Source organism: Lontra canadensis, unplaced genomic scaffold (assembly GCF_010015895.1).
Source record: "Lontra canadensis isolate GAN:19392208 unplaced genomic scaffold, GSC_riverotter_1.0 scaffold109, whole genome shotgun sequence".
Classification (NCBI taxonomy): Eukaryota; Metazoa; Chordata; class Mammalia; order Carnivora; family Mustelidae; genus Lontra; species Lontra canadensis.
In genome coordinates, this window is record NW_022631103.1 from 6,412,779 (window position 1) to 6,439,664 (window position 26,886).

Below are 26,886 nucleotides of genomic sequence, written 5' to 3' on the forward strand. Positions count from 1 at the left end.
AAAACATTTTGACCTGATGTACTTATTGATAAATTGCTTTAAAATTTTTTTGGGTATGAAATATACACCTTTAAAAGTGCATATAAAAGAGTATGTGTAATGGCTGTGCAGATTTTTAAATAATGACAGTAACCACCACTGTGTGTATCACTTAGTTTAAGAAATAAAACATTTTAAATAATAATAATAACCAGGTACATAATCCCCAGCTTAAGAAATGGAACATGATGTATCCTTTCTCTGAATTCTCCCAGAATCCTGACTTCAAATATGTTATATATGCTAATGACTCCTAAATTTAAATATGTGGTCTGGACCTCCCTCCTGAACTCCAGATCTGTATATCCAGCTGCATAGTTGACATCTCCACTTGCATGTCTAAAAGGATCTACGACTGGATATCTCTAAAACTAGACTCCTGATTTTTACTCCCACCCATCCATTCCTCAGCAGTGCTCTCTCAATTAATAAGCAGCTCTGTCTCTCCAGTTGCTTGGGGTAAAAACTTGGGAGTTTTTTCCCGTCACACCTTGTGTAGAAGCTGTTATTGGAGCCTGTTGAGAAGTCACTGAGATGTGTTCTCTAGTCTCCTTCTCAGCACACCAACTGCTAACCCAGTCCAAAGGCTATTGCTATCTCTTTCTGGATTGTTGGTTTAGCCACCTTACTGGTATCTCTGCGTCTGTTGCTTCCCGTCCTATAGTCTGTTTTCAACACAGAAGCTTGAGGGATCTTGGTAAAAGCATGTCAGATAATGTCCCTTCTCTATTCAGAACGCTTCATGACTTCCCTTCCCCCCAGCTCAGAGCAAATGCTCTGTACTGCTGAGCTCTAGCTGATGCTCCCATCTCCTCCTGATTACTCTCTTTGCTCATCCTTTCCAGCCACACTGACATCTTGCTGATCCTTAAAAGAGCCACTGAGTTTGTTGGCCTTCAGAGTTCCTAGCTTGATGCCAGAGGCCTCGGATCCAACCTCCTTCCCTTCTTGAGGCCCAGGGTTTTCTGATCTCTTCCTTACCTTTGTGGTCATGAATACCCTGGGTCTAGGCCATTAGGCATGAAATGATGCCCTCAAGCCAATGGCCATATTAGAATTCTGGTTACTCTTCTTCTTCTTTTTTTTTTTTTTTTTTTTTTAAAGATTTTATTTATTTATTTGACAGACAAAGATCACAAGTAGGCAGAGAGGCAGGCAGAGAGAGAGGAGGAAGCAGGCTCCCTGCTGAGCAGAGAGCCCGATGTGGGGCTCGATCCCAGGACCCTGAGATCATGACCTGAGCCGAAGGCAGAGGCTTAACCTACTGAGCCACCCAGGCGCCCCTCTCTTCTTTTGAACACATCCTCCACCCCATCTTTTTTTTCCCCCCAAATATTTCCTTTTCCCTGTTGCCAGTTCAGCATTCATTAAAACTGTTATATTGTTTGTAGCATATTATAGATGGCTTCTCTGTCAGCCGTTCTATTAGAAATGAAAGTCCGAGGAATTGGTTAGTAGCCAGTGAAGTTAGATCATTGATTTCTTGGAATAATTTTGTTTTGTTCTTCAACTAAAGGATGGAAGACTCCAGACGGGGGACCACATCTTGAAGATCGGTGGCACAGATGTGCAGGGAATGACCAGCGAGCAAGTTGCGCAAGTGCTAAGGAACTGTGGAAACTCAGTCCGCATGCTTGTTGCAAGAGCGCCTGTGGGTGCAGTTTCCGTAACCCCTCCTACCCCTGCAGCCTTACCTGTTGCCCTGCCTGCTGTAGCTCACAAGAGCCCTAGTGCTGTGAGTATACAAACCATTCTTTCTCTTTATGAGCTGGGTATGAGACTCTGCAAGATTAGAAGTGCCTTCAACTCAAAGTGCCATGTGGGTGGGAGTAGTGCCTCAGTGCTCAGCAGGGAAGCAGAGGAGAACCCAGTTGAGAGATATCACACAAGTTTGATTTTGTTTTTTTGCTGTTTCTCAGCATTAAGTCATCCAAACTCCCTGAAATTCAGCTACTCATTTGTAAATTGGAAAATAATATTTGCCATTCCTTTTTTATTTTTAAAGAAAGCCTTTTTAAAAAAATTATTTATTTAAAAGATTTTATTTATTTATTTGACAGAGAGAGATCATAAGTAGGCAAAGAGGCAGGCAGAGAGAGGAGGAAGCAGGCTCCCCACCAAGCAGATAGCCTGATGCGGGCCTCAATCCCAGGACCCTGAGATCATGACCTGAGCAGAAGACAGAGGCTTAACCCACTGAGCCACCCAGGCACCCCTTATTTATTTATTTTAAAGTAGGCTCTACTCCCAATGTGGGGCTTCAACTCATGACCCCAAGATCGAGAGTTGCGTGCTCTACCGACCAAGCCATCTAGGCACCCCAATACTTGCCATTTCTATTTCATGAGAGTGGTGAGGAGACATCCACATGTTGGAGGGAAACTCAATACTAGTCAATGTATGAATTAGATATGAACACAATGAACAAAGGGAGTATTTATTATATAATATAACAATAATCAAAATTGTTGAAAAATAAAATATTTTTTGAAAAATAAAAAATCAAAATCAAAACAAAAATAAAAAAAAATTAGTATTATCAAACACCTAGACTTGTCTAGGTCATCTGAAATCCTCATAGGAATTCTGCAAGATAGGCCTATCCTTTCATCAAGATGAGATCATATTAAATAAAGGAACTCAAGTCCACGTTACTCATTTAGAAGTCATAGAGTGAGGGGCACCTGGTGGTTCAGTCAGTTAGGCATCTGACTCTTGATCTCAGTCAGCTCAGGTGCTGATCTCAAAAAATAAAAGAAGTCAGTTGCCAAGCTGGGATTTGAGTTCAGATCTTTTTGGTTCATTCCAAGATCTTTCCAGTAATTTCACAGGCTCTGAATCAAGGGTTAATAAAGTGAAAGGAAATACATAGATTTTAAAAGGAGAGGCCGGGGGAAGAAGAAAGAAGTGACTTTGGTGGGAAGAGATGGGAGACCATTGTTCATGTGGATTCGAGGGGCTTGTCTAGAGGGTTGTTTGTGTCTCCCTTTTTGGAACCTTGTCAATGGAAATTTTCTGTCAGAGGTCTTAACATCATTTTTGCTTCCCTCTCCAAACTGGTTACAGCCACTTTCTTCCCCTCCATTACTCTAGCTCTCCAGAGTCTTCAGTTCAGTAGTGGGGACCAATGTAACTGTGTGATAAGTAAGAATTTGATGCAATCAGGGGCGCCTGAGTGGCTCAGTGGGTTAAAGCCTCTGCCTTCGGCTCAGGTCATGATCTCAGGGTCTTGGGATGGAGCCCCGCATCGCATCGGGCTCTCTGCTCAGCAGGGAGCCTGCTTCCTCCCTTCTCTCTCTGGCTGCCTCTCTGCCTACTTGTGATCTCTGTCTGTCAAATAAATAAAATCTTTAAAAAAAAAAAAGAATTTGATGCAATCAGATACTTCCTTTCTAATGTTAGTGTTTTGAATGGAATCATGTTTTTAGACACTTTATTCTTTTAAAGAAGTATTTTAAATTAGAAGGCAAGTAATGAAATTAAGTTTTAGTTTGATATTTTTTGCTCCCAGTAATTATTATTCATAGTAATTCTTACCATCTGTTTTCTAAATTTTTCTTTACTTTTTTTTTTTTTAAGGTAAAAATTTATCCTGAGTTTTTTCTAAGTGGCTGTATTAGTTTTCTATTGTTGTATAACAAATTATCACAAGGAGCACCTGGGTGGCTCAGTTGGTTAAGCATCTGACTCTTGATTTTGGCTCAGGTCATGGTCTCAGGGTCATGGATCAAGCCCTGTGTCTCATGCGTTCTCTCTCTCTCTGTCTCTCTCTCAAAAAAAAAAAAAAAATCACAAACTTCGTGGCTTAAAAGAGCAGGCTTTGTTATTTTGCAGTTGTGTAGGTGGGAAGTCTGGGTGGGCTTCGGTGGGCTTTCTGCTTAGATTCCTGTATGGCCAAAATTAAGGGCTGGCTGGACTCTTATCTGGATGCTCTGGGGACAGTCCATTTCTGTCTTTTTTTTTGGGCAGGGGACAGTCCATTTCCAAGCTCATTTGAGTTGTTGGCTGAATACTGTTCCTTGTAGCTGTAGGACTGAAGTCTCTTTCCTTTCCTCAGCTAAGGCTCTCTCTCAGTTCCTCCAGGTCCCCAGTCCCCCAGGTCTCACGAGACCCCCTCATCTTCAACCCACAGGTCCAGCCTTTATATTTCATTTTCACTCCTTTCTCTGCTGCCAGCCAGAAAACTCTGCTTTTGAAAGGCCCCCGATCAGATTAGATGCACCAGGTAATCTCCCTTTTGCCATATCCTGGACCATAAATGCAGTAATAGCACTCGGAATCAAAAGTCCTGGGGACTATCTTAATATTCTGCCACGAGTTCTTAAAAAAATACTTGACAAACCACGCACAAATTGACTACACACAGTTATAGAACTAAATATTATGTAAACTTACAATTGTTTTTTCCTTTTAGGACAGTTCTCTTTTTGAAACATATGATGTTGAACTCATGAAAAAAGATGGACAGAGTCTTGGGATTAGAATTGTTGGCTATATTGGAGCTGCTCATACAGGTAAATGAGTCATTTCTATTTTATATTTGGAAATAATTGTAAAGGATGTTAAGGTTTCTAGCTAGTAAAATTAAATATCTGCAAATTTTAATTTCAATACTGAACAATAGAACCATGTATCTATAGTGGCAGCCAGTTACTTTTCCGTGATTAAAGAATTAGTTTTAGCTCAGGAGTTTTATAGCTGACTTGATTGTCGTTAACAAAAGGATTTAATTATCCAACTCAATGTGTAATATTTGAATTGTGTCTTCTCTTTATCTAAGATAGATATACTTTAAATATTGTGACTGTTACATATTATGCCATTTTAGATGTGATAATATAAAAGGATTACTGTATATATATATATATATATATATATATATATATATATATATATATTTAAGATTTTATTATTTGACGGAGAGAGACACAGCGAGAGAGGGAACACAAGCAGGGGGAGGGGGAGAAGGAGAAGCAGGCTTCCCACTGAGCAGGACCCTGGGATCATGACCTGAGCCGAAGGCAGACACTTGACCACTGAGCCACCCAGGTGCCCCTGCTGTATATATTTCTTATTATGAATGTTAAAAAGTATTATTATAATTACTAAAAAAATAACATAAAACAAATTCTTTCATTAGAATTATTTTCCTGTCGTATAAAGGGATTCTATTGTGAGAATACATACATGGCCCAAGTATCTCTGAATAACACTCCCTTAGCTACTACATGCAAAGCTTTGGTAGCTTTTATTGTTAAGAGTTACTCTATTATTATAAGACAATAATTAGAGTAAGGAAAAATAAACCTTTTGGATAAATATTTGCTAGTAACATGAATTCAGAGTTATGAAATGTTCTGTTTTTTTAAAATAGTAAGATTAGGGGCGCCTGGGTGGCTCAGTGGCTTAAGCCTCTGCCTTTGGCTCAGGTCATGATCTCAGGGTCCTGGGATCGAGCCCCACATCGGGCTTTCTGCTCTGCAGGGAGCCTGCTTCCCCTTTCTCTCTCTGCCTGCCTCTCTGCCTACTTGTGATCTCTCTGTCAAATAAATAAATAAAATCTTTTAAAAAAGTAGCAAGATTAGAAAGTTAATTTTAAAAAAAAAAATATTATTTTGCATACTTAACAGCAGGTGGAAAGATTAAGAGTGCTAATGTATTCAAAGTCCTGAATGAAATTCATGTCAGACCACCTTGTGCTATTTTAGCCTAATGAAATAACTGTTTTCAGACCTTTAGATTTTTCTAAGTGCCACCTTTATTAGGTTCAGAATTTAAATGAATTCCAAAAGAGCTAAGTATGGATTGTAAAATAATGTTGAGAAAAAAAGCTATATTGAATAGCTCTTAATATGCTGTCAGGTTAGAGAAATGATGGCTTAGTTCCTAAACTTATGACTTATGAATCTTTATTATAGTAAGTTTTTGGAGTGTCCTTATAAACCTAGCAATATAATATATACACCAAGTAAAATGAAGGTAAATAACTGATAGAAAATTGAGAAAATTTGATATTTATGTTACTGAATAGAGAGTCATCTTACTTATTTACTCTCAAAAGAAGTTTTGGGGACTTTGGGAGAGGGAGGCAATGGTAAACCAAAAACTAGAACAGTTAAAAATTCAGTTTGCTATTTGAAATGCAGACTTTTGGAGTAATTTTTGCCTTGTTCTATTCATTGGATTTTTGAGGGGGTTACTTTGCTTGGTTCGGAAAGGGATAGAAAAACAAATATAAGAAAAGACTAGTCAGAGGAAGAAATATGTAAATAACAATTGTTTAAGGATAAATGAAATATGTGTCTTATCAGAGCTATAAGTGAACTATCATCATATGGCAGGTGAAAGATTAAATTTGACAGAAAGAAATAAAGAATTCACAAAGAAGCATTTGTGGTAGGCATGAAAAAGGATTTTGGTAGAAAGGATGAGTTTCATAGGAAGAAAAAATGAATTAAGAAAAGGGATAACATCATGATAATACTCAATGTTTTGGTAAAATATTGAGAGTCTTGTGTCTGTGAACTTTTGCCTTGGAGGGATGGCAAGTGGAAGATAAGTAAAGTTTTCCACAGATTATGGAGGTCCTTGAATATGATTCTGTGAAATTTACATTTTATTATGTAGGCAATAGGAATTCATTGATGTTTAGTTTTCTTCTGTGGACAGTATTATAAGTTCATTTGAAATAAAAGAATAAAACAATAAAATCATCCAGAGTTACGGTTTTTCATTTTCCAGTTTCTCTTCTAGTCTTTGCCCATAGGCCTGTATACTTTTTATATCGTTGTAATTTTTATTTAGCCATTTGTTTGTATTTAAATATTTTATAATGTGAAGATTATTTAATGTTGCTGAAATTCTTTCTTTCTTTTCTTTTTTAAACACTGTGTGTACTTTTCTGGGAAAGTCTGGGAAGCTAACATGAGCAGCAAACTAAATGTAGGCAGGGAAGACCAGGTAGGAGACTCTTTTCTTAGTGCTGGTGAAAAGTGATAAGTCTCCAAGGCAGCAGGAAGAAAGGGGACAGCCCAAGAGGATGAGACCGCCTGGGCTCCCTGAATTCCAGCTTACAGTAGAGTGCGTTTCATCAAGCTTCCATTACTGATTATTTTTCCAGAAATAGTCATCAGTCACATCATTTCAAATTCGGGTCATTTGTGATGGTGACAGTTTGAAATAATCCATCAATTTCTCCGCTTGTGTTCAAAATAGTGTTTATCAAGACTCGCATCAGCCCCTGTAGCTAATTAACCTCTTGATATGAATTTGGCAATCAAGGTCTAATTAGAGCTTTCTTCCTTTTTCCATATGTTTTTGTGCATCTCAGGGGAGGCTTCTGGGATTTATGTGAAAAGTATAATACCTGGCAGTGCTGCTTACCACAATGGCCAGATTCAAGTGAATGACAAAATAGTTGCTGTAAGTACCTGCCCTTTGTTTTAGCATTGAATCAAGTTGGGGGAAAGAAGTTATCTTTTTTTTTTTTTTTTTTTAAGATTTTATTTATTTATTTATTTATTTATCAGAGAGAGAGCGAGAGAGAGAGCGCGCGCGCACGCACAAGCAGGCGGAATGGCAGGCAGAGGCAGAGAGAAAAGCAGGCTCCCCGCTGAGCAGGGAGCCTGATGAGGGACTCTAGGGACTCTGATCCCAGGACCTTGAGATCATCACCCAGGACAAAGGCAGCGGCCCAACCGACTGAGCCATCCAGCCATCCCGAAAAGAAGTTATCTTGATGGTAGTGTGCATGAGAGGAGAATGGCTTCATATAATCTCATAATTTTTTTTTTTTTTCAAATGGTCCAGCCTTTTTATTTATTTATTTATTTATTTTTAAAGATTTTATTTATTTATTTGACAGACAGAAATCACAAGTAGGCAGAGAGGGAAGCAGGCTCCCTGCTGAGCAGAGAGCTGGATCGGGGTTCGATCCCAGGACCTGGGATCATGACCTGAGCTAAAGGCAGAGGCCTAACCCACTGAGCCACCCAGGTGCCCCCCAGCCACCTTTTTAAAAAATATATTTATTTATTTATTTTTAGGTTTTCATTTATTTATTTGACAGAGAGATCACAAGTAGGCAGAGAGGCAGGCAGAGAGAGAGAGGGAAGCAGGCTCCCTGCTGAGCAAAGAGCCCAATGTAGGGCTCAATCCCAGGACCCTGAGATCATGACTTGAGCCAAAGGCAGAGACTTAACCCATTCAGCCGCCCAGGTGCCCCTGATCTCATAATGTTTTAAAAAATTAAGTTTAGTGAAATCTCATTGATTTGACTCTTAAGGTCCTAAATTTGTTTTTTTGTTTGCTTTTGTTTTTTACCGTGGGTGAAGAAAGGAGTCACTAATCATATTGGTACGGGGGGGAGGAAAACACACACACACACACACACACACACACACACACACACACACACATACATCTGAAAGGTGTTCTAGCAGTCTCCTAAAAAGACTTTCAGGCACCTCTGTGTTCTCTATACTCACTCATTTTATATGCATTTTAGTAGGCTATTAACCAGCTCTTTTCATCTCTTCATGGAAGTAATTTTTCTGCTAACAGTAAATAGTTTTAAGTACATACAGATTTGAGGTATTTTATATGTTGGAGAATGTTGTAATTACCCTTTGTCCATTCAGGCTGGTCTTTCTCCATTTAGTAGAAATTTGTTAAATTTTAAAGTTTATTTGAATAATATTTTTGAAGCATAAGCACACACATCTACATAGACACATACATTTAATTTCGTGGTTTACATAGAAACAAATGTTTGTTGCTGTCATTTGAATCTTTGTCCCTCAGATCCATCTAAGGAGGCATCTTTCATCACTCTTGGCTTAGGAAATATCTTGGGATTTTGCAGGGGATAGAGGCCTAATTTTATTCTGCCTCGCCAGAATTGAAAACAGCGGCTAACTTGAAACCTCTGTGTAATGTGTCTCTTAATGTTTTAGGTGGATGGTGTGGATATTCAGGGTTTTGCCAACCAGGATGTTGTTGAAGTATTACGGAATGCAGGCCAAGTGGTACATCTAACCCTAGTTCGAAGGGTTCGAAGGGAGGCGTCTTCATCTGCTTCTCCACTTGAATGGCCTTCAGACCCAGGTAGCTTATGCCACTGTCCCTCTTCCCACCACCAAGTCTGGGCTTGGAGGATAGCCTACTTATGGAAGTTGTTCCGTGAGTCTGGGAAGGTATAACTTCCCATCTTTTGTAATGCAGTGATGTTGAAATGAATCAGCTCATTTGTGCACTGAAGAAGAGTTTTCCTTTGCTTATTATAAGGTGCCTATCCAAATGTTAGAACACGAACCCTGACATGCATTAAGCTCTGCGAGCTGTTCTAAATGGAGACGGAAATCATTTTTCCAAAAAGCTTCTAAATTTCATTTATTGTATTTGAATAATAAAGCTTTGGCACCTTTTGTTCTAGGGACTCTCATTTGTCTAATGCTTTGACATTTTGTACACTACAGATTTCAAATGACTTCTAACAATATATTTGATTCTAATGTCTCCTGATTTATTCTTTGAAATACAGAGGGGGAAAATAAAACCTGGCTTTCTGTTAAGGACATTTTTATTTGTGAAATATTTGTTATTTTGATTAAGGAATAGCAAATTTTCATTATAGAACAAATACATAATTGTATGCATGCCAGTTTTTTTAATTACCAAGTTATTAATAATGTGTAGATCAAAAAAATTTGGCAGTCCTAAAACAAATTCTGTTTAAAATGAATGACTAGTTATAGAACTAGTGAGTAAGAAATCATTCGATTAGAATTTGTCAGAAGAAGGATACATTTCCCCCCCCCCCCGTCTCTTTTGAAGATATAATAAGCCTGGAAGCCTTGCTTTCAACCTGTATTGATTTATATTTAAATTGGAACTTTTTAAGTTTTATGTGATAGTGGAAATTTTGCTGCTGAAAGACAGATGCCCTGTCAACTGCGTCATATATATGAAATTAAAAATTGCCTAAATAGTACAAATTGTACAAATGCTATATTGACCTTAAAAGGTTTACATAAATATTTATATCAACATAATGGTTTTTAATAGCTCTGATAGAGCCCTTGGCTTCAGTGTACTGTATCAAATAAAATATGTCATCTACGAATTAGCAATTCTTTCCTGCACATGCCTCCATTTTAAATTTATGTTGGGATAAATTTTGACTCTAAATTTGCACGTCTTCCTTCTGTGGTTGAGAGGTCCTTCCTGTGGGCTTTACTGGCACCCTTGGAAGAGTGTTCTACTGTAGCATTTATCACACCTTGTAGCAATCACCTGCTTTATGTGTAGCCACTGTAGTGTAGGTGAATGGTGATGCCTGGGTTCCCTGCCCCACATAACAACATTTTTGCCTGTCTTCCAGAGCCAGCATTTGTCTGTTTTACGGAAGCAAACCGCACTTCTAGCTCTTGCACAATACTTTCCTCTACCATTCTAAAGTCGTTTTCTCTTCTACACTCCTACTGTTCATATGTCTTGTATATCTTATTTGTGTACCAGTTTGTATACTACTTGTAGCATACAATTATATCCTGTACTGCTCTGTGCTGTAAACTCTGGTATGTAACTATTTTCCCCAGGGACACTAGCAGCTTCTGGGCATATTACTTTGGCTAGAACTAGACTGTGCTTTTCCTGTGTGTCAATGGATTAATGATCTAAGAAATTTTAGGTGTGGTTAAAAATGTCATGTTAAGATCATAGGAACTTAAAAAGTTTTTTTTTTTTTTTACAATATTTATTTATTTTTAAAGATTTATCTATTTGAGAGAGAGTGTGTGGGAGAGCCCAAGCACCTAGTGTGGGGGGGGGGGAAGGGGAGGAGCAGAGAGAGAGAGAGGGAGAGAAGCAGATGCCCTGTTGAGTGGGGAGGCCCACATGCAATTTGATCCCAGGACTCCAAGATCACAACTCCAGTGGAAATCAAAAGTTGGTCACTTAACTGACTGGGCCACCCAAGTGTCCCAAGATCATAACTTTTAACCGATTATATTTTTCAGTTTTTTATAGTTGACCCTTGAATAGCACAGGTTTGAACTGTGTAGGTCCACTCATACATGGATTTTTGTCAAATACAGTACTGTACTGTATTTTCTGTAAATGTATTTTCTTATGATTTTCTTAATAACATTTTCTTTTCTCTAGCTTTATTGTAAGACTACAGTATATAATACACATAATATACAAATTTATGTTAATTTACTACACAATCAGTAAGGCTTCCAGTCAACAGTACCCTATTAGTAGTTATATTTGGGGGGATTCAAAAGTTTTATATGGGTTTTCAGTTGCATGGGGAGGGGAAGTGCCCCTAGTTCCCCGATTGTTCATGGGTCAACAGTATTGTAAAAATTTTTAAGCATACAGAAAAATTGAAAAATAATATAACAGATACAAACCCACCATTTAGATTCAGCTGTTAATGTTTTGCCATATTTGTTTCATCTATTTCTCTTTTTCCTTAATTATTTAAGAGTGAGTAGTAGACATCATGGCACTTTAGTCCTACATACTTAAATCTCTAGTTTCTAAAAATGAAAATATTATAATAATAATAGCATTATCATACCAAAACAATTAATAGTAATTCCCTAATGTCAGATACTTAACACATTGCCCCCAAATGTCTTTTGCAGCTTCTTTTCCTACTTAGCCCTCCCTGAAGGAAAAACCTCACAAAAACCAAGATTCAGTCACACATTGGACTTGTTACCTGCATTAATCTAGAAGAATTCCCCACCCCTGCCTCTGTGGCACAGACTTTTGTAAAGGGATTTGTCCATTAGTCACTAGAATACTACATACTGAATTCAATTGTCCTTGTGGTATAATTCAGCTTGTTCCTCTATCCACTACATTTCCTGTGAGAAGTTAGATATAAAGCCTTAGATCCAGGTTAAATATTTTTGGTAGGAATACTTTGTACATCATGGGTGATCATTTTTAAATGACTTAAAATGGGGAGCCTGGGTGGCTCAGTTGGTTAAGTGTCTACCTTCAGCTCAGGTCATGATCCTGGGGTCCTGGGATCGAGTCCTGCATCGGGCTCCCTGATCAGCAGAGAGCCTGTTTCTCCCTCTCTCGCTTTCCCTGCTTGTGTTCCCTCTCTCGCTGTCACCCTCTCTCTCTGTCCAATAAATAAATAAAAATCTTTTTTAAAAAATTGGAAAAAATAAAAATGACCTAAAATGACTCTTGTTCAACTTTTCTTATGTTTAAGAGATAGGTAATGACTTGCATGCTTGAGATTGAAAGCTTTACTTAGCTCAATTTAGCTAAGGGAGGAAACACTGCAAACAGGAGAATTCTCTCCAGTTCCCTTCCAATTCATAAAGTAACCTATGTAGAGTAACTATTATTTTTTGTTTTTAACTGATCATGATGTCATGCCAAAACCTAGGAGAGCCCAGAGCACTGGAATGGGCTTATTTTGCCTATCTTGCTCTTTACCAACTGCAATCACGAGAGTGTAAGTCCTCACTGTTCTTTTTCGTAAGACCTCAGTGTTCTTTTTCTTTTCCAAGGCTTTGTGGAAAAGTATTTACTTCTGCTTTGTCAACAACTAGACCTTGATCTTACCTTCCCATTGCCTGGTTCCTTATCCTTTTCAATAAAGGAATCATATATGTAATTTACTTAAGATGTTTGTAATGAGGTTGTGAACAGGACTGGAATAACATCACTTAAATACACTCTTCAGCTGCTAGTGATTCAAGTTAGCAATTCTTATTTTAGGAACTGCTGTAAAGCCATCGGAAACACCAGCCCGCTACCTAACTGGAGCAGTGGAAACGGAAACTGATCTGGATGGTGGGGATGAGGAAACTGAAGAAAGAATGGATAATCTGAAAAATGACAACATGCAAGGCGTAGAAAAATTAGGTAGGCACAGAGCATTCAATTCAAACAAAGTGACTTGACTTTCTCATCTATTAACAGTTTTCTCTCTTTATAGTTAATTTAACGTGAGAAATTTTAGAAGCATTTTAAAGATACGAAATAGGATATTCTTTTTTTTTTTTTTTTAAGATTTATTTATTTGAGTGAAGGAGAGCAAGCGAGCGCATGGGCAGGGGCAGGGGCAGGGGGAAAGGAAGAAGCAGACTCTCCGCTGAGCAGGGAGTAGACACGGGGCTCATCCCAGGACCAGGCAGATGCTTAACTGACTGAGCCACCTGAGTGCCCCCAAAATAAGATATTCTTTTTTTTTTTTTTTTTTTTAAGATTTTACTTATTTGACACAAGCACAGGGAGCAGCAGGCAGAGGGAAAAGGAAGTTCCCCACTGAGCAAGGAGCCCAACTTGGAACTTGATCCCAGAACCCTGAGATCATGACCCAAACCGAAGCAGAGGCTTTAACCCACTAAGCCACCCAGGCACCCCAAAATAGGATATTCTTTTTTTTAATATATTTTTTAAAGATTTTATTTATTTATTTGACAGAGATCATAAGTAGGCTGAGAGGCAGGCAGAGAGTGAGAGGAGGAAGCAGGCTCCCCACTGAGCAGAGAGGCTGATGTGGGGCTCGATCCCAGGACTCTGGGACCATGACCTGAGCCGAAGGCAGAGGCTTTAACCCACTGAGCCATCCAGGTGCCCCAATATAGGATATTCTTAATATCAACATCTTAACACTTGTGGCAGTTGGGGACTAAGCATGTTATTGCTTAATCTTTGTTTAATTAATTTTGCATGCTTTTTTATTAGTATGTGTTAACTATTTTTTTAGTCTTGTCAGCACTTAATTAGCGCATATGTGAACATGTATTATCATTGACATAGCTATAGATATCTAGCTATCTGTATACATATAGCAGTATTTCCTTTTACCATAATAATTTATAACATACATATTTACATGTTTTATCAAATTGTCAGGTTCCTGTATACTTATATTTTAATCTTCTTTTTAATTTATGTGCAACTTTGTCCTTTTGACTTTGAACTCTGATACTTGGCTACATAGTTGACTCTGTTCTGGAAGCATTTGGAATAGCAGTCTCACCCAATTCTCTGCACAGAGGTGCTCTGGAAAGCCTTGATAGTTAAATGAAATGGGATACTTAACATCATCCTCTTCCAGGGAAGTTTTGGCTTTGATTGTCTTGTTTCAAGAAAGGATGACCTGAAGGGAGGAGTAACCCCTCACTCAAGTTAAAAAATTTCCTATAATTTGGAAATTTACCTTATTCTTTTTGACACAAGTGGATTGTGGTTAGATCCTTGCTTTTTAAATTCAAGTGAACCCAGATAGATTTTCATGGAACTGTTGTGTGAAAATCAAGTACATTCTGAAGTTAGAAATATTTTCACTTTTATCTGCTCTTTTTGGATCAATCTCATTGCATTTTTTTCTTCATGAATATGTATAATTTCATCTTGACAGTAAGACCAAGGTCGTTGAACTGCTAAGAAATTAGCTGTCTTTTTTGTTATAGGGGCAGAAAAACTTCCCTTCTTCCCCTCTAGGTTCTTTGACTGGTCTAATAATTAAATTGATATAAAACAGATTAATGGGAGAAAACAAATTTCCTAAGTATGGAAGCCCCCCAAAAAACAAATTTCCTAAGTATGGAAGCCCCCCCCCAAAAAAAGGAGACTCAAGGGGTGTCTGGGTGGCTCAGTGGGTTAAGCCTCTGCCTTTGGCCATGATCTCAGGGTCCTGGGATTGAGCCCCACATGGGTCTCTCCGCTCAGTGGGGAGCCTGCTTCCTCTCTCTCTGCCTGCCTCTCTGCCTACTTGTGATCTCTCTCTCTGTGTCAAATAAATAAAAATTAAAATTAAAGAAAAAAAAAAAAGGAGACCCAAGAGTAAGTTGGGCAGTTGAGCCTCATATGCCATTCTAAATTAAGGAATGGGATGGAGGCCTGGGGCTTCAAAGATGAGGAGGGTAATTCACAGCATGGTAAGAAAAGCAAATGTTTGGTAATTAAAAGTTTGCTCTGCCATGCCAATAGGTCTTTCAGATAAAAAAGTTCTTTCTGGTAATAGTTCTTTCTGGTATAGGCCTCCTATCTAAATTCTTCTGGATAGTTAAGGGAGAGGTAAAAGTTTTTCCTGAGTCTGTTTGGTCTTGATTGCCTTTAGTTCAAAATATTCTACATGCTGGGGCGCCTGGGTGGCTCAGTGGGTTAAAGCCTCTGCCTTCAGCTCAGGTCATGATCTCAGGGTCCTGGGATCGAGCCCCACATCGGGCTCTCTGCTCAGTGGGGAGCCTGCTTCCCCCTCTCTCTCTGCTTGCCTCTCTGCCTACTTCTGATCTTTCTCTCTGTGTCAAATAAATAAAATAAAATCTTAAAAAAAAGTATTCTACATGCTAATATGGCATATTTTGGGGTGGCATATTCTGCTCCCCTTCATTGCCATTTGAATAATTGTTTTGGATCATCATACTATTCATTTTTAAGTCACTTCGCGTAGCTCAGGATTTATTGGGCTATGAAAATAGTCTTTCTCTTCTGGTACTTTGTGCTATGCTTTAAAACTCGTGACTATCTGGGGGTGCCTGAGTGGCTCAGTGGGTTAAAGCCTCTGCCTTCAGCTCAGGTCATGATCTCAGGGTCCTGGGATCAAGCCCCGCATTGGGATCTCTGCTCAGCAGGAAGCATGCCTCTCCCTCTCCCTGCCTGCCTCTCTGCCTACTTGTGATCTCTGTCTGTCAAATAAATAAATAAAATCTTAAAAAAAAAAAAGTCTTTTATGGTTTGTCTCCTTCCCTGGTCCCATCTTGTTTCATTTTTTTCCCTTCCTGCCCCCCACAACCCCTTGCCCTGCCTCTCAAATTCATCATATCAGAGAGATCATATGATAATTGTCTTTCTCTGACTGATTTATTTTGCTCAGCACAATACCCTCCAGTTCCATCCACGTCGTCATAATGTAATTTCTTCCGGAAATTGTGCCTATCTATTGTTGACAGCAATAGATAGGCACAAAAGTACAGAGCCCACATAAGTGATATTTTGCTTTTTTTTTTTTTTTTTGATATTTTGCTTTTAATAAGATCTTTGGTTAGTTATCCCCTACATGTAAACTAGCATGTCCGTTGATGTAGTTATTTCATGGATATTCTTTTACGAATTTCCTTGTTTTCACATGGATAACATCTAGTGAGTTAAGCTCTTTGGTGTTTATTAGTCTTAGTCTCTGAATTCTGAGGTTAGCCTTTACTTGATGATTTGTGTTATGTAATTAAGCATTATATGCATCCAAGATGAGCTGTCCATGCTGCAGACTGAAAGAGCTGATGTTGCAAGTTATGTTTGATTTTAGACAGATGGTTATGTCAGTTGGAGTAAGTGTTCTGTGACTTGTTTAATCTTGTGACAAAATTAAAAGAGTTTTTCTTTAACTTACAGAAAAAACGGTGAAGGTTTGTTTATTTTCTGCTACTGCTATGGATATAAGTTGAAATTGTATTTTAGTACTTCAACTTTTGCCTATTAGGCGTTATTCAGACTAGCAACTGTATCTTGAGCTTCTGGCTAAGACCATAAAGGAGGATAGGCAGAGCACTTAAAATCTGTCTTAGTTCTGCAATGTTATGTTACGTATGCAAAAGCAATATTATACTCAAGAGTCACGAAGGTATAACCAAGTAACTACATGAGACCAAAGTACACAGAGTTTCTAGTATGTTAAAGCTCTTATATCTCCCTGGTTGAATTAAACCAGACATGGTTTTATATCCACCCAGATGAGAAGTCTGATTGGATTGTGTTCATATGCCCAGTTGATGGTAAAGATGTCTTGATAAGTTTTTACTTTTTCTGTGGGTGAGTGGAAGGTTTTACTTTGAAGTGATTAACATTTAAATTAAATCCTTGTTTGTCTTAACATATTGTAAAGCAAAGCCAGATGTATTTTACTTGTAAACTTCAGGATGTTTACGTATAAAGTGGGTATATTTCAAATTTCATTTCTAACTTATCAGTTCTTCTTCCCTTTGAAATCGTCCTTAACGAAAGCCCCTTCATAATTTGGTCACAACTAGCCTTAACATTTTACCTTAGTCTTATAAGTCACCTCTGATTTACTTTATCTGGTAGACCCAAGTTAATGCATTTTCCTTTATATTCATTTCCTTTTTACTTACTGGAACTGTGCTATTATTGAGGAATTTAGTAGTTAAGTTTGGCTCATACTAGCTTCATTTTTTTTTCTCTGAACTCCAGAAAAGGTCCCAGACTCTCCAGAAAATGAGCTAAAATCTAGATGGGAAAACCTGTTGGGCCCGGATTATGAAGTAATGGTATGTTAAAATATTGTAATAAAAAAACATTCATGTCTCATTGCATGTCAAGCCCCTAACATTGCAGTTTAAAGAAATGGGAGAGCCCAAGATTAGCCAGTTTGCCTTTATTTTCCCTCCTGCCTTTCTTCCCTAGGGGATCAGTTGATTCCCCCCGCCCCTTTAAACATTTTAAGCTGTAAGAACAATTAAGGACTACACACAAGTTTCAGTTATAATTAGCAGACACTTAGTTCATGTTGAAAACACTTAAGTCAACAGTAGGCAGAAGAATTTTAGAAGACTTGCCTTTAAATTTATAACCTGTATCAGCTGCTTAAAATTGCTGGCATTTTTATGATTGCTTTTATGATCTGTTTGTTTTATTGTACACTGAAAGGGCTGTGGATATTAGTCCTATGTTTCACAAAGAATCTTACAGTTTTATGAGAAAAATGAAAGAATGATTATCAAATGTATTAGGGAGAACAGGAAGTAATTTAGGTTAGGTATAAGTTTATAGCACCAGTGGTCCATTAGACTTCCTTTCACCTGTTATTAGATTCATCGAGTAAGGGATTGATTACACTCCCCCTTATGAATCCATGTGAAAGCAGAAAGCTGTGCTTGGAAAAGCATCTACAGTGTTCACTAAATGCATTAGTAATAAAATATTCTATTAAATTTCTATTGTCATTCATGTTGTCTCCCATATGTTTATCATTAGTGCTTGTTGGCTGGTTGGAGATTTTTTTTTTTTCCCCTTTTCTTGGTTCAGAACATGCAACCACTATGTATTGTCAGGAAATTTCCAGCATCATTAAGAGGCGTTAAAACATTCCATACTCTATTCTTGCTAATTTCGTACTTGCTTTTGGTCCTCATGAACTGCTGCTGCTTTACCTCATAGATTTTAAATGCTGTTTTGTCATTAGGCTATCTATCACCTTAGCAAATAACTTTTTCTACTATTCGTAGTAGTTTGATATATAAAGCAATTTGGTGTCCCAGTAGATATCCATGGGACAGTTTTGTGATGGGCTCTTTTTAGTTAAAATTTTATCCTCATAACTACTCCTCCAAATTTCATTTATCACACAATGAGAGCATAACATAATGGTGAGAAAGAAGAGACAGAATTTGAGGTTGGGAATTTAAAGTGACAACTTATTCATCAAGGGTTCTTGCTGTCTTGAGGGATGAGGAGCGGAAAGGAGAAACCAGGCAAGATAAATAAATGCATGCATGCCCTTGTGTACTCTGATGTTTCTGATTTAATTTTTCTTCTAGAATCTACTTATGTGAAATGCAGTATTTCTAGAAGCTTTAGTTGGATCATTGTTTAACTTATCCCCTCCCTCCAGATACACCCTACTTTATTAACAACTTACAGATGCACATCATCAGTGAAGTATTTTGCTTGCTAGGAATTCACTTCTGTGGATCTCTACCACTGAGGCTTAGAACAATAGTTTTAGGCCAGGATTAAGAGCTTTAAGTATATTCCGTGAGCTGCTCACCAGGCCAGGTCTTTCTGTTTGTGTCCTTGCCAGCTATGTCTCCCAGGGAAATGATGGAGTTTGCTGTAGAAAGTCAGATGCCTCAGTTTTTCCAAACTCATCTCACTTTACTGACCTCGCAAACTTCATTTTAAGGCCTGAATTTAAAAGTGAAAATGATTATGCTCTTGGCTTTGCTAAAAGAATAAAATTTTTATGGACTCCTTATAACAGGATTATATTAAAACTTTAAGGGTAATGGATTTTTAAAAATAGTGTATGTGTTTTGCCCATTCCCTTCTGGTTCAACCAAGTAATTTAGGGGGAAAAGACTGCTCTAGAAAACGGTAACAACAAAAAAAAATTTGACATTTTGCATTATGTGTTATACTTCCTGATTTCAGAAATATCAGAAAAAGATGAGAATGCAGATCAGATGGTGTTATCAATATAAAGGGTTTACAGATCTTTTTTCAGAAAACCTAAGAAGAAATGAAGTTATGCTTTTACAAATATTGAGTGTTTTTTTTTCCTTGTAATACTAGGTTGCTACTTTGGATACACAGATTGCAGATGATGCTGAATTACAGAAATATTCAAAGGTAAGTATTATTATTTTTTTAAATGTTACCAGTTTTCTGTTGTTTGAAGAACTTTTTCTAAGTTCTTATCAAAGAAACTAAGTTTGTGCTGTGACCAGAAGTTTCCAGAATTTAGTCTTAGATGTTTCCTGAAATGTGGCAGGTTCTCACATGAAAGGTGATGGTTAGATATGCCTGGAAAGAACATGGGGTGCCACATTCAGAAGACAAAACCCCAGTTCTGATGGCTTTGCCCACCTTGCAGGTGGTATACAGAGTAACATTTTCCAGAATGTGTTAGCCCTGCAGACATTATCAGTACTTTTAAAATGTTTCCTAAAAATCAAGACCACAAACACAGATCTTACAAAATCTTGGTCCAGATGTCTAAAGACAGAAAAGTGCATTATAAGCGGTATTTTTTCTTGAACTTAGAAAATTTTGTAGAGAGAGCTTTATTTCTAATGGCAGAATGCCAGGAGGTGACGGTAACAGTTTCCCCCAGCATTTTTAGTTTTTTTCTCACTACAAATTAATTTTATACTTCCTCCTCTGGATAATCAAAAAGCAGGGCATTTGAAGGTCAGAGAAGGCTTCTTGTTGGCTTTCTCAACCAATGATGAGAAAGGAAAGGTGTTCTCGTTAGAATAGTTTCAGGATTTATACTACAATCCCAAATGGGTCGATGAGCTAAGTCCAGCTTAAACTCTGCTGTCACATGCACTCTTCGAGAGGAGTTCTCGGTGTCCCATGTAGGTTTTGTAAGAAGTTATCTCTTTAGGTATTTCTGCCACTTCTTTATTTGTGTTGAATATTTCCTTCCATAATTTTATATTATATGGGCTGTCATTTTATAGGTTTGAATTTTCAAGGCTGAGACTGTAGAGTTTCTTTCCTCCTGTGCTAGCCTGCATTTGGAGTCACTACCTGGCTGTACCTATGGGACCAGGCGACCAAGCTTTTCTCCAAATGGGCCATATAAAAGCATCATGGCATAATTTATGGTTAATTTTAAATTATTTACAAGTCATAACTTATGATTAATTTTAAGTTATTTACAAGTCATCATTAGAGCAGTCACTGATTACTAATTCCATCTAACCATGCTGGGAGGGATTTAAGAGGATAGTAACAAATATAAAAACGTCACCAAAGTTCAGTTGTTATTAACCACTGCAGTTCAGTTTACTGATTACATGGACTTCGGGGTCAAACTGCCCGAGTTCAGATTCTGCCTTATCCATTCACTTGCTTGCAGAATTATCTAAACTGTTTCAGTTTTGTTGTCTGTTAAAGGGAGATCTTAATAGGATACTACCTACCTCATTGGTTTTATAGGGATTAAATACACTGAGCCTAGAAGAGTTGCAGGTGCCTACTAGTATGTCCTATTATTTTTATCATTCGTAAAAATCAGTGATGCTGTCCCCTAAAACTGTTCTTTCATATACACTAAACTCTTAGATATTGGATGTTTTCTATTTATCTGTCTTGCAGTTTAGTAAATTTCCTGTGCCTAATCTGCTGCTAAAGCCCATCTATTGAGTTCTTAATTTTAATTTTTGTTATAGTGTTCTGTTCTAGAATTTCTGTTTATTCCTTTTTAGGTTATGGTCTTTGGTGGAATTTATAATTTAAAAAATCTGTATTTGCCATCTTTTCCTGTATTTCTTGAACATATTAGTCACAGCTTAGAAGGACGTTAAGCGGTTAATTTCAGTATCTGGATCAACTTTATATGTGTTTCTATTATTCGGTACTTTCTTTTGTTACTTGGTTGTCTCTTTCTTCATACCATAATGTAATTGACTGCCCGACCTTATGTAGGGCAACTTACAAAGGCTTCAGGTGATGTTATCTTTCTCCAGGGACTTATTCTTTTTTCTGATAAGGAGACTGTGTGTGTGTGTGTGTGTGTGTGTGAGAGAGAGAGAGAGAGAGAGAGAAAGAGAAAGGGAGAGAGAGATGGGGGTGGAGGGGTAGGGATGGGTAATTATCTCTGAGATGAGACAGAGGTACAGTTCTGGTAAGGTTTAGACTCTTTCTGGTTTGCCTTTGCTCCTAAGACCTAGCCTCTCAGGTGTTCCACATGAGTCAGGAACGTACACTGGTCCCCTCTTCTTGGTGGGATCTGAACGCCAATTCTGTTTCCTCAGTACTTTTGGGGCTGCTGTAGTCTTTGCTTTTAGCCTCCTTGCCCAAATAGCTTTAGAACTCAAGAGACCTTCTTGGGGGGAACATACCAGACTCAGCTCATCATGCAGTTCAACTTTACTTGTCTGTCCTCCCACGTTCCAACCCAGTGAGACCCTGTATCATCATATTCTGTAATAAGTAAAAAAAAAAATAATCGCACTTTGCGCATCTTAAGGAATGGCATTGTCTTTTTCTAGACAGATGTTCTGTCTCAACCTTCATTTCCTAGTTCCTTGTCACCAGTCTTACTAATTTCATTTCTTTACTGATCAACTTTTATGCAATATATTATATATATGTACATATATATGTATGTATACATATATAATGTATATTATGTATATATGTATATTATGTACATATGTATATATGTATATATGTATACATACATATATATAATATATACAAACACAAACACGTGTGTGTACACAGTAACTCTGGTACCAACACGTGGAAAGGCTTTGAACTGTACAGACTTTGAGAACTACCTCATAGAAACTCATCTGTGCACTCAGCTGTACATTCATTCATTCATTACTCATTTTTTAAATACTTTTACCTACTTTGTATCAGGTCCTCTACTGGGTGCTGGGGTTTCAGAAGAGAACAGAGGAAAAAAAAAAAAAATCTCTGCCTTGTAGAACTTGTATTTTCATAAGGGGAGATAAAAAAATAAGTGGGATACATTGTCATGCAGAATTTAAGGCAGGGCAGATAAATAAGGAATTCAGGACAGAGAGTGGATTTGTAATTTTATATAGGTTGACCATAGAAAGCCTCATTAAAAAGGTGACAACTGAGGAAGCATTTTAAGGAGTGAAATAAGCAGCCTAAATTTTCTTCTACAGAATATGAACAATAATACTTATTATGTTGGAAGATTAAGTATAAATATATATAATGTATGCCTTAATATAGCTCCATGCTAATACGTAAGAATTGTTCAATAAATGGTGATTTTGTTGCCCAGTTGTGTGTTTCATTTTTAGTCTCTAAACTTTTAAAGTCTCCTTTAGGAAAAAAACTATTTTTTTCAAATTTTTGTTTAAATTCTAGGTAACATATAGTGTAATACTGGTCTCAGGCATAGAATTTAGTGACTCATCACTTGCCTGTAACACCCAGTGCTCATCATAAGTGCCCACCGTAACATCGATCACCCAGCTAGCGTAACCCCCCACCCACCCTTCCTCCATCAACCTTCAGTTTGTTCTCTATAGTTAAGGGTCTCTTACGGTTTCTTCCTTCCTTCTCTTTTTATCCCCCCCTTACCATATGTTCATCTGTTTTGTTTCTTAAATTCCGCATATGAGTGAAATCATATGGTTTGTCTTTCCTGACTTATTTTGCTTAGGATAAGCTGCTTCCACATCGTTGCAAATGGCAGCATTTTATTCTTTTCAGTGGCTGAGTAATCTGTGTGTGTGTGTGTGTGTGTGTGTGTGTGTGCGCGCGCGCGCTCACGCGCTCACTTGCTGTGATGGATATTCAAGCTTTTCCCGTAATTTGGCTATTGTTGATAATGTTGCTTTAAACATCAGGGTGCATGTGCCCCTTTGAATCAGTATTTTTGCAACCTTTGGATACATTACTAGTAGTGCAATTGCTGGATTGTAGGGTAAACTCTAGTCACTTTTTTTTTTTTTTAAAGATTTTATTTATTCATTTGACAGACAGAGATCACAAGCAGGCAGAGAGGCAGGCAGAGAGAGGAGGAAGCAGGCTCCCCACTGAGCAGAGAGCCTGATGTGGGGCTCGAACCCAGGACCCTGGGATCATGACCTGAGCTGAAGGCAGAGGCTTTAACCCACTGAGCCACCCAGGCGCCCCAAGCTCTATTCACTTTTTGAGGAAACTCAAAAACTCTATGTAAATGAGCCTGTATCCTAGCAGAACTTCACAGATGACGATACCGAAGTTTGTGCAGGTGCAGTGGCTCACCTCAAATTATACAGCTAGACAGCTGCAGGGGCAGGTTGCAGCTTAGAACACGTTCCTTCATCTCTGAAGTATTTACTGAAGTCCTACTCTGTGCCAGACACTGCTACCAGTGGTGGCAGCAACTCGGAAAAGGTCTTTCCTCTGACAGAGCCTACACTCTGAGCTTGGGTAAGGGCATGATAGTAAACAAGTGAAAAATAGTTTGATAAAATGGTTGTAGATTCTTAGTTGTAGATCGTTAGTGATGCAAAAGTTTTAACAGGATGGTGACAGCAGAACGGGAGGAGGGAGCATTTTGGAGAGAGAGCCAGAGAAAGCCTTTCTGAGCTCAAGCTTGAAAGATAAGGAAATGAGGAGCTGGGAGACTGGTGAGTGGCAGGCATAAAAGCTCTGTGAGAAGACAGGGCCAGCTTGTAGGGAGAGTGGAGGTTGTTTGATATAGTGTTAGGGTCCAACTAAGTGAAGACTTGAATGTTAAATAGGCTGGCGAGGAAGACCCGGGGCTGTAGGGCTTCCAGATCCGTGGTGGTAAGCCTGGGCTTCACTTGCCATGCCAGTAACACCAGTGGAAGGTTTAAGCAGAGCAGTGTCAAGATCTGAGGTTACACAGTAGGTTTTTCTTCGGTCTCAGCAGGTTTCTGATGAGGAAAGCCATGTTTCATGGCCAGAGCTGCTGTTCCTGAGGGTCTAGCTGTCTTCGGAAGGTCCCTCCAGTTTAATACCCCATTGCCACTACTCTGGAATGGATGATGATACAAGAAGTACCTTCATCTATTACTGGCCAGTTTTCATAGATGAGGCTTTCTTGTGAAAGTTGTGGGGAAGGAGGGAGGCGAAAGCAATTTGCAGTGCCTTGAGCATTAGCTGCAGTGCTTCTAGGAAGCCGTTAATCATGATAGCAGAACGGTTTTCCCGCATCTGGGGAGACTTGCACGCTTAGGGATGGCTTTCTTGGCAACTGTTTACTATCAAGATAATCACAGCGCTGCGAGGGAGGAGCATTAGGCTCATTCCAGTGACCTTTCTGCTGGCCATCAGTTGTGATTCGGAGTGAGCGTTAGGAATATCCCCGCTGTGGGAAACAAAATATAACATGTCCTGTTCTCTGGTTTTGACAAGACAGGCCGACAAATTTCGTTTTATTTCCTTCCTGAATTATATTCTCCGAACCAAAGGATATTCAAACGTGTGTTTCCCCCTCACTCGATGAGAGCAAATCTAACTTTTAAGGCAGTGGAATGTACCCGACCCTCCAAGAGTGGCTGCATGTGTTACACTCCGTTACCAGGATGGGTTCTTGGTCTCAAATAGTTTCTCCTTTATTTGTCTCAGTGACCCTATTGGTCAGCAGCTATTTTCTTCTTTCCAGTCGTGGTATGTGGAAACTGAGCATCAAGGAGGTAAAGTGTCTTGTCTAAGATCAGCTGCAGCAAGTAAAGTGGCAAAATGAGGAAACCCATCAAGGTTGTCTGGCTTCTACACCTATGCCATTCTTTTTTCTTCTGAATAAATAACATATGGACAAGATCTAAAATTAAAAAGTTAAGGAAGTACATCCTGTAAAAAAATAAGTTTCTCTCCCATCCCAGTTCCCTTATTCTCCTCCCCAGAGGCAACTACTGCTAATGAATTCTCGGGTGTGTGATTTTACACTTTGCTGGTCTCTTGTTGAGTGGAGAGCAAAAAGCACAGAATCAAGTCACTGTAGTAACTGAGGTACATAGTTAGGATAGATGGCCTGTCAAAAACAGGAGCTTTTTCAAAATACACAGGTCTTTGGGCGCCTGAGTGGCTCAGTCAGCTAAGCGGCTGCCCTTACCTCGGGTCATGATCCCGTGGTCCTGGGATGGGGCTCATCAGGCTTTCCTGCTCAGCGGGGAGTCCGCCCCTCCCCCTCCCTCTAGCCCTCACTTCTGCCCTTGTTCTTATTTGCTCACTCTCTAATGAATACATACATTTTTTTTTTTTTTTAAATACACATGTCTTATTTCGTTCGTCCCGGGCAATATTCTAATTCTGTAGTTTGTGGTGAGGTTCCTATAGGAAATTGTGATTATTTCTTTGCCTCACTCCACTGAGAACTCTACTGTTCAGGTATTACCAAAAGGCCTTATATTTGCTCAAGGAAGGAGGTGGTACTTCCTCAAGGAAGGTAAAGGAGGTTTCTTGGGAGGATGGCGTTTGAAGTGTACCCTGAAGAATGGGTTCAGGGAAATAACTAGCTATTCCAGGTGGAGGAAGTACCGAGAACAAAGGTAGAACAAGAGTTGTAAGTGCAGGGGTGCCTGGGTGGCTCAGTGGGTTAAAGCCTCTGCCTTCGGCTCAGGTCATGATCTCAGGATCCTGGGATCAAGCCCCGCATCGGGCTCTCTGCTCGGCGGGGAGCCTGCTTCCCCCTCTCCCTCTGCCTGCCTCTCTGCCTATGTGTGATCTCTGTCTGTCAAATAAATAAATAAAATCTTAAAAAAAAAAAAAGTTGTAAGTGCAAAGTGTTAGATCAGGTGTCAGAAGTTCAAATATCATGTGGACTAGGCAGGTAACATCAATGATATTTAAAATGATAATGCTGGGGCGCCTGGGTGGCTCAGTGGGTTAAGGCCTCTGCCTTCAGCTCAGGTCATGATCCCAGGGTCCTGGGATTAAGCCCTGCATCGGGCTCTCTGCTCAGCAGAGAGTCTGCTTCCTCCTATCTCTCTCTGCCTGCTTCTCTGCCTACTTGTGATCTCTGTAAAATAAATAAATAAAATCTTTTAAATAAATAAATAAATAAAATAAAATGATAATGCTAAACAACAAAAAGAATGATAAATGCCAGTTGACTCTTGACCTTGGTTTTAGGCCACTAAAAAGAACTTCCATTGTGTTTCTGTACAGAAGAGCACACAATGTGTGTTTTTTGAATATTCAGAATTAAAATTTTATATGGGCAAGAAGCTTTTGTTGTGTTTCACTTTTTTTTTTTTTTTTTTAAAGATTTTATCACAAGCAGGCAGAGAGAGAAGGAGGGGGGAAGCAGGTTCCCTGCCGAGCAGAGAGCCCGATGTGGGGCTCGATCCCAGGACCCTGGGATCATGACCTGAGCCGAAGGCAGAGGCTTTAACCCACTGAGCCACCCAGGCGCCCCTGTGTTCACTTTTTAAAAGTTGTAGCTAAATTCTTGGAAAGTTTGTTTTTTCTTTATGGTAAAATTAGTAATTCTTTCCCTCTAACTTTTAAACATAAATGGCATTTAACATCTTCAGTCTCTCTGTGTGTGTGTTTGTATGTGTGTTATAGGAACTAATTATGGGGTTCTTTCTGTCCTATTTTGAGGTTAGCTTTTTTGGAAGCATCCTCCCCCATCCTACTGACATATCTGTTCCTCTTCAGAAGGGTTTTTTC

The 26,886-nt window shown here is 38.8% G+C and overlaps 1 protein-coding gene across 1 annotated transcript in view; it reads left to right on the forward strand.

The window, feature by feature from the left end:
- PATJ (PATJ crumbs cell polarity complex component) overlaps positions 1–26,886 on the forward strand; it is a 362,302-nt gene that overhangs the window by 33,529 nt on the left and 301,887 nt on the right. The window contains exons 8-14 of the mRNA XM_032839752.1: positions 1,556–1,774; positions 4,454–4,553; positions 7,370–7,461; positions 8,994–9,144; positions 12,793–12,939; positions 17,233–17,309; positions 19,333–19,389. Of these exons, the coding sequence (XP_032695643.1) occupies positions 1,556–1,774; positions 4,454–4,553; positions 7,370–7,461; positions 8,994–9,144; positions 12,793–12,939; positions 17,233–17,309; positions 19,333–19,389 (843 nt within the window). The remainder of the gene's footprint in view (positions 1–1,555; positions 1,775–4,453; positions 4,554–7,369; positions 7,462–8,993; positions 9,145–12,792; positions 12,940–17,232; positions 17,310–19,332; positions 19,390–26,886) is intronic.